At 41.4% G+C, this 8553-nt stretch overlaps 1 protein-coding gene across 1 annotated transcript in view; it reads right to left on the reverse strand.

Moving 5' to 3' along the window:
- Positions 1-4553: 4553 nt before the first annotated feature.
- The window catches only part of LOC104501794 (Wilms tumor protein 1-interacting protein homolog), a 22048-nt gene continuing 18048 nt past the window's right edge, over positions 4554-8553 (reverse strand). The window contains exons 5-6 of the mRNA XM_010145669.1: positions 7427-7495; positions 4554-4919 (exon numbers count right to left, since the gene is read on the reverse strand). Coding sequence (XP_010143971.1) covers positions 4767-4919; positions 7427-7495 — 222 coding nt within the window. The 3' untranslated portion in view covers positions 4554-4766. The remainder of the gene's footprint in view (positions 4920-7426; positions 7496-8553) is intronic.

The raw sequence follows: 8553 nt of genomic DNA on the forward strand, positions 1-8553 counted from the left end.
GGGCATCCACTTCTGGCCGTTAGCTGGAGACAAGACACCAGCACTGATGAACCTCTGGACTGACAGAAATAGCTGTTCTTGCAAGGACCGCTGCGTGAGGAAGGTAGCTGTGACCAAGCTCCCATTGGTGCCATGAAGCTGGAGAGATGCAAGTAAGTGGCAAAGAGCTTCAGAAAGGTAAAATATATATAAAAAAGACTCTTTTTGATCGTATCAGAGCTCAGTTTCTGAATTACTGTGACTTAGCATGAAAATTGGGAACATTTCCCAAAGCAAGGTTTGTGTGCTTAAAGCTACGCAAGTTCATAGCCCAGGCAAGTTCTTCTGGAACACCCCAAAAAGATCATGGGCATCTTGAGAAGGAAGTGTTTCTCAGCACTGACTGTCCTAAATGTGAATGAGCCAGTCTGGTTAAAGCTTAATTAAAAATTGCCAGAGTGGCTAAATTCTTTCCTAAGTGCAGCTGCAAAACATTAGCTGTGGGCATATTTTAGACCCTAATTAGTAACACTTGCACTGGAAGACCAAAATCTTTCATGAATGCAGCTGCAATCCATTAATACCAGTGAGGCATTGCTGCAGGCAATACAAGGGTTGCCTGAAAATTTTTAGTGCCCACCTAGATGAAAAACCAAAACAAAAACAATCTTACACACACAAACTACAAAATCAAAGAAAACTACAAAATGTCTTTATTGAAAAAAGCAGATTATAGCATCTAAGGTTAAATGAAACTTCTGACTTCTTTAATATTAAATAACTTAGGATGATAGCAAGTAGCTTCTTCTTTAGATAAATAACTCTACATTCCCCATTTTTTTTCTTCAACAATCAAGGGAATCAAACACTGAAACACAAAACCACAAGTAATTCTAAAAACTAAAAGACAGAAGCACTTTTAGAGGTTTTACAAGGATATATATATACAAAAATAGTTAAACAACTAATGTATATTTTCAGCATGTAAACTAGTTACATGATATACAAACTGGGAATTTATATATTTCCTACAAAATAAAAATCAACGTTGGTCCAAGTTCTTGGAAGAAAACTATATTCTTTTAAAGAAAATGAAAATATTTCTCAAATGAAAACTTAATTTAAGTCAAATTATATACTCTACTTATGGCATTAGTTACAGGATGAATCACAAACTTCTTTAAAACTTTTCTTGAAACACAAGAAAGCAGCTTTTGTCTCCTTTAGAGCTTTGGTTTACTTAACTACTCTGGAATTTGTCTTAAAGAGCTCCTCTAACCATGTTTTCCTTTTGAAGCTCCACCTTACAAAATATATATATGTATCTATATACACACAGATGTGCACACACGTGAAAGGAAAAGGAAAGAAACCCAAACAAACCCTCTTTGAAAGCTCAATTATCTATCTGAGTGCATTCTTTCGTTTTCAAATTATGATTTTGGTCCTTTCTTTGGAACTCGTCCTCCAGTGCATGAGGACTCGGAATCGCCTACAACAGTTTTGCGCTGTAGGGACTTTGTGAGATCCTTAGCAAATGGAAAGGTGTAGTGCTGATGCAAACGAGAACAAGTTGTTATTGGTTTACCTTTATGGAACTACTCTGAAAACACAGCAAAGGCTTCTGAAGAACAACCAATCAATCACACCATAAAGCGCAGGCTAGAGTTTTACGTCGCACTGAACTGAGCCCTCATATGAATACTCCTCAAGAAAATCACTGACAGACAGAAGCGGCCTCATGTACCTCATGCCCCAGAGAGGAGGTAAGAATGTGCAGAAACTGCACTAGCACTAAAGAGTGCAGCACATCATTATTTTAGATTTGCTTTTATTTTTCTCTTTGATTGGGAAAAAAAAACACCCCGAACAACTATCACCTGGCAAATTTCACGCAGTTTCTATATGAAAGGCTGTCAAAGCAAAGCTGTCCTTCATCATACAGTAATGGACTGCACCTGCCTCTAGCAAACACTGGCCCAACAACCGCTGCTCTCTGGTTCGAACAGATTGCTCAGTCTGTAGTGAAACACCACCTTTTGATACCTTTACACAGGGAAACGATGATACTTAACACGCTGAAACTGAGACATTAATATGTGGCATGAAAATAAATATTATTCTGTTCTACAGTATGATTGCTTTCAAACAGGAAAAGGAAAAAAAAGTATGGTATGTACATGTTGGTGTGCTGTCCCTTGGAAAAAAAGGATGTTGGAATGGAAGCCAAAAGGTGCCACTGAGGGAGGCGAAGTGCTCAGAAGACAGCTGAACTCCAGAGTAAGTCACCTCCAGCTCTGGCCACTGTGATTTTGAAGGTTTTTGCTTCCACTGTGGTAGATAGATAAAAACATTTTTCTGATATGCTGAGTACTGTTAGGGGATGACTTGCTCAGAGGAACAGACCCAAACCTTCTCTGTGTATTTTAATGATTGTTTTCTTAATTTGGGTTCCTTAATGTATATTGTAAAGACAACCAAGTAAAAATACTGCAAAGCTAAACGTGTCCAAAGCAGCTTGCTTGCTTACATTGCAGCTGATGCTCAGGTTTTACCCTGAAGCTCTAACATCTTCCATGTTTGCAAGAAAGAGCATTGAGAAACTGATCTCGTCACACAATCCAATTTAAAACAAATTTTTTTCCCTCCCTTTTTTGGCACATGTTTTCTCTCTCCCTGTTTGGGCGAGGGGCACATGTACTTCCCCTTCCTTCTGAGGCTGGGCTGGTGACTGTAGGCACAGAGGTAATGTTTGCAGATGCAGAAAGCGTGTGCACACCCTCAATGTCCTCTGTTTTGCAGGCTGGGCTTCTTAGGGCACGCTGTAGAAATGGGGCACTAGTTGCACTGTAATTAATTCACAACATGGCTATCGCAGTAAATATGTTAATTATAAACTGATATATATGAATTAGAAAATTACTTTTTTAAAGGAGCATCTGACTTGCCAAGGAGCATTCAGTAGGACAGGTTCATCTAGGCTGATGGAAGTTTGGCAAAAGTTTAGGAAACGTACCTTTTGTTCTTTACTAACAGCAAAAAATCGTTCACAGGAATTTTTCCTGCCCCATCCCCTTTTCCCCATAAGGAAATTCCAGACTATCAAAAATTTCTGTTAAGGGAGTCAATTATTCCCCTTAGGAATCAGTGTCCATTGGATGCTCTTTGTATTTTCCAAGAGCACTGCAAGTGGCTTTCAGAAAGTCGATGGACTGTACAAAACTAAACTGCAGTGGTGTTGCTAAATTCGTCAGGTCCTGTCATCTGACTGTGTGCTGAATTTAACAGGGGATCATTGCTGAATGGGGTGGTCAGATTCTCGATGTGTTGAGAACTAGCATGGAAATGTCCCGGTTTACACAGGCAGAGAATCTGGTCTGGTATGTCCACTTCCTCTGGAGCAGAATAATTTCACTTTATTGTAATTTTGGATACAGTTGAAGACAGCAATGATGGATTTATTTAAAATATGAATTCAGGAAGGCTGAATCAATTCTCATGAGAATGCAAGGAATTTTTTAAACATACAGATGTGTGATTTGCATGTAAATCATCAACACATGGTAGAAAACAAACCATAAAAAAAAATTCATCTAACTTCCTATATGGAAGACACATTTCCCCAGAGCTCTGAGGTTACTGTAAAAGCTTATGCAAAATATGGAAGTGTGTACGTTCTATGTACATCTAATACTTGTTATAAAATACCAATGTTTCAATGCTCTGACCCTCTAAATTATCTCTGCTAAACTGCACTTTGTATTCCAATGAAGCCAATCCCCGTAATCAGTTCAAAAGAACATCCAGAAAAGAACACAAAGCTGAAAAGATCATCCAACAAACCACTGTCCCCCTCCTTGTTTAATAATGTATCAACATACAATCACAAAGCAGTTGGTAACAACTGAAGTCAGTCCTGCGTAAAACAAGTGGTATAGAGACAAGTGTACTTTTGCATAGCAAGGGGCTGCTAACCCCTGTTCAACAAACAACAGGTTTGGAAGAGGAATTCTTTACTAAGTGCTAAATCAAGCTGGTATGAATGGCTCCACTTGTACACAGCAAGCAGTTACAGAGGGCTGTAACTTTCTGCCACTGTTAGGAGCCTGCATGTGCCAATCTTTTTGATGTTTTCCTCTGTAATGTGGTTTTTATGTGAGATCCTTGCTGTCTTTAACAAGCTAAATAGTCTTTGGAACCTTGTAGGATGGCAAGCCGACCTGATACTTCTTCACAGAATGCCGCTATTTAACCCATGCTGAAAACTGACCTTGCTAAAAATACTTGTTTGCTTCCTATTCACTACTTTTGTGAATCTAAGGTTCTAAAAAAAGTGAGACTGTATTCTCCAGGACCAGAATTCAACAAAACTAGCTAAAATGCATTTATCTAATGCCTGGTGCAATGTGATAAGGTGCTGACTTCTGGAAAGTAATTCTACACTCCTTACTTGGGCAAAATCTCCACTGGAGGAAAGTGAGTAGAGAGCACAGAACAGCCCTTTGTACCACTGTACCACTTTGTACCACTGTTTGTAGAAATGCTGCCATTTACAGTTACAGTTTAGTGGTGAATTATTTGTTCAAGTAGACGATGTTTCAGTGAAAATGTCTAGGTAAAAGAATGCATATGTACAAGATCAGAAAAGGACCCCTCACCTTTGATTTAAAAAATAAATAGCAAGTTTAGACGGTTATTACTGAAATCTCATCTGTAAAGGAACAGGAAAGTCACTTTTAGATTTCTGTCTTCTCTTTCAAACAGCTTATTGGTAATGGAAATGTCTTTCAGAGTTCCGTGACGTGCATTGGATAGCTTGGAGGCGGATGTGATGGCAGTTTAATATTAAGACGCCTGATATGACAACCATGGCAGAGCAAGTGGCCCTCTAATGGGTAACAACGATGGCCTTCCTCATCATTGAGCTGCAAGCCACAATCCTGGAAGAAACACAGACATCCCAGATTAGTGAGTGGTGCAGGTAGGTCATCTCACGACAACGCTCATCTATCCTGCATAGCTCCCTCCCACGCATCCACAGTCAGCAACCTCTAGAGCTTTTGGGAGGTGGACCCTGACTATTTCATACTAAGCAACACGACATCACTGGAATTGAACAGGACAGTCTATAGCAGTACCCAGCAATTTTCCCCCTTTGTCTCCCATTCTGGTCCCTTCTTCATCCAGTAAATGTTGATGCAAATCAGACAAAAACAGGCCAAAGACTAATCCTGACTCAGAAAACCTGGAAGAGGTTAGAACAGAGGAGGAGCTAATCCCGCAACGAGGCAGCGAGCATGAAACGGGGGAGCATAAGCAAGAATGAGAGGAGTGGGGAAGACGGGGAGATGAGACATGTTTGACTTCTGAAGCACTTTCTCTGATTGAGAATTAAAAGAAAATTAAAGACTTCAAGGCCAATGGTCCATCTTTAGTAGAAATACGTTATTATATGTTAGGACCAGCACGTAACTACATGGACCACAAGGGTGAACAACAGTGGAGGAACAGAGATAAAAAGAAAAACAACGAACAATGATTCTGCTGACTGTTATGTACACGGCAACAGACACAACCTTGGATTTCAGCTGTCATTTTTTGTAATTTTGAGGACATTTCAAGGTCATGTCAGTTTTGTGCTTGGTTTTGATGTTTCAAGTATGGTAAATATTTTAAAATTGTTACTGTGACGAGTCCTGAGAGACTGAAGATTTTGAGTATGTACCTGTGCCCTTAACAGAAAGGAAAACCAAAATATTAACAAGTTGGGCATACAGGTAATTTTAGTATTGAAAATGGATGTACAAGTTTTTAATTGGACACAAAGCACAATTTTTCAGCTTCCATAGCCCAAGTTAAAATTCTCAAATTTTACAATGCTGGAGTAATGATGAAAAATGGTTTTTAAAATAAGTTTTAAAAGTGGAGTGTTAGTTTAGAGTGGCTTCAATCAAAGTTTCCGCCAAGGTAATTTCTTTGGTGTCCATGTGTTAGGTAGTAACTTTATAGTCCTTTATGTCAGATTTAAAATCCAGTTCCTCATGAGAAGTCAACAATTTCAGATACCCTACAGATGTGCCAAGTGTTCATAGCTTTCTCCCTCTCTAAAACTGGGCTTTTTCTGCAATGAGGAATTTCAGTTTTACAACAGGTGTCTAATGCTCTCTAAACTGGCTGGAACTTCTCAGCAGAAGCGAAGTGGTTGCACAAGAAAGAGATGGTACAACAAAGCAGCAAAGTTTCCGAACTGACCGCTGACTTCGTATGGCCATCGGGTGATGATGACATTAACAGCATTTCAGAAGCGGCTGCGTAAGTCCTCAGAGCCTTTGCTGAAGCCTCCATGTGAATGTCTCAAAATACTGGCGCTACCTTTTCTAGCAGTATCTGGAGACAGCAGTGTCCCAGCGTGTACGGTTTGAGAGCCTGATTTGACACCATTAGGCAGCAACCTACCCCGTTAACACATGGCTAACCCCCTGATTTCTGCACGTAAATGCACTCTGCCGTTCCGGGCAGATGTGCAGGCAGCTTGATTTGCCTCGAGCTGGAAGGAGAATGGGGAAATGAATAATGAAACAGAACTGAAAATAAACCCCCATTGGGACATTCTAATATAAAGTCAATAGCCAGAGAGCGAAGGGGAGGGAGCTGTCATCTTAGGTGAAGCCTGCACAAAGCAATAGATGGGGGAAGAAGGAGGAGGGAAGTATAGCTCTTCAAAATGCTGCGTTTTCCTGTGCCAATTTATGTTTAAAAATTAATACAAAAGGATGGACTATCAGGTATCTCTGTTGGAAGGAGATAGCTGAGTGGAGGGAGTCTTTGAATCTTTCTTACATTTAGCTTCACGTACCTTTCAAGCTACCCTGAATTTTATTATTTTTCTCCCTCACTTGGAAGTCTCTTTGTAGGATCTTTTTTGTGCAAAAGTGCGTGGAAGATAGCATCGCTGCATTTTCGACAGTGAGGCAGCACAGTTAAACACCGTGTGGATATTTGCAAGTTATATCAGTGCCAAACCTACAGCAAAAGGCAAGTGAGGGTCTTCCCTTGCCCAGGCTATGTGAATTTAAGTAAGTCTCAGATCAGAGCCACACAAGCTGTATCCAGAGATGAGGAAAAAAAGAGATCTGGCTTCTACTCTTTGCTCTCTCCCCATCTAGAAGTATTGAGAAAATTCAATCCAAACAACCCAACTCAGCTTTTGAAGTTAATACACTGTGGAAAAAACAAACTAATTTGGTACCTGAGACGGCAGCCTCACCTGCTGCCCAGCTAGCACTCACCCCTTCGCCTGCCTCCAGGAGCCGCGGGCAGAGGCCTACCTGCCCAGTCATGCGAGAACCAGCAAGTGCACCTGCGGTGTGAGCCCAGCACCTACCGAGAGGCTGCTGGTTCTGAGCAAAGCCTCGCTGGGGGGTGGGCCAAGGCGCTGGATGCTTACCTCGCAGTGATAGCACTCCACATGGTAGTCTTTGTCCATCGACACCACCCGAATGGTCTCCTCAGAGCCCTGTTGCAGAAGCAGAGAGAAGGTAAGGGTGGGCTTGTAAGCTATGTTTTCTCAATCTTTTTTCAGTACCCAACCTATCATGTCAGAGAGCTGTTTCCCTGAGGGACCCCCTCGTCCTCTGCAGAGCAGAGCTCTGTGACTGCCGAGGGTCTCGTCCCCTGGTGCACAGCACTGCTCTGCTGGTTTTGTTGTTCAGGTAGCAGCATGGACGTCTGACATATTTAAGCTACAGAGGTCGTTCGGGAAGTGTAGCCAAAAAACGTCATCCTCAAGCAACAAACTAGTCTTGAAATCAAATAATTTTCCAAGGGCACCCAGGATCTGAATGAATTATCATCCAAAAACTATGACCTACTGATTGGTAACTTTTCCTTGTAGACATCCTGGCTTGAGTTTTCCAAGCCTTATATTCCCCTCAAACCATCTGCTGCGCAGCTATTTTGCACACGCACGTGTCACTGTATGTATCCCATAGGGATTTACATACCAGGCTGGCAGGTAATAATGTGCATAGGCCAAAAAACTCAGCAGGAGCATGGATGCAGTGGTGGTGTGTAATTCCCGGCTGAGCCCCAGGCCCTGCAGAGCAGCCCATACCCTTCTTGTAACCTCACAGACTGCCTCTCTGATCCACTCTGAAGCCAGTGAAGACAGAGCTCATTAAACTTGTTGCCTTGCATTATTTCCAGTTCCAGGTGTGGTTAGAGCATCAGATATGACGTAGATTATGTCTGAAAAAGCTGTGGGCAAGTTAGTACCTGCACTGCTAGACTTGCACTAACCTAAGAAACCTTCATGGGAAAGAATGTGAAATCTATCCTGCTAGCCATAAGATGAGTCAGCAGCAGGACTGCCCTTTTCTTCCTTTTTTTTTGGAGTCATTTTGTAACATAAAAATCCGATGAAATTTACATAGGGGTTTTCTCCTCTCACATCCTATCACCAGGACAAGCAGTTCTGGCTTAGCCTTAATAAGGTTTTTAACAGGAACAATAAGAACAACTAATGAGTAAGGACATAGTGATGGAGCTGGGCATGCGGAGAGGCTACAGCCACCG

The sequence above is a fragment of the Buceros rhinoceros genome, unplaced genomic scaffold, assembly GCF_000710305.1.
Source record: "Buceros rhinoceros silvestris isolate BGI_N320 unplaced genomic scaffold, ASM71030v1 scaffold5261, whole genome shotgun sequence".
NCBI lineage: Eukaryota > Metazoa > Chordata > Aves > Bucerotiformes > Bucerotidae > Buceros > Buceros rhinoceros.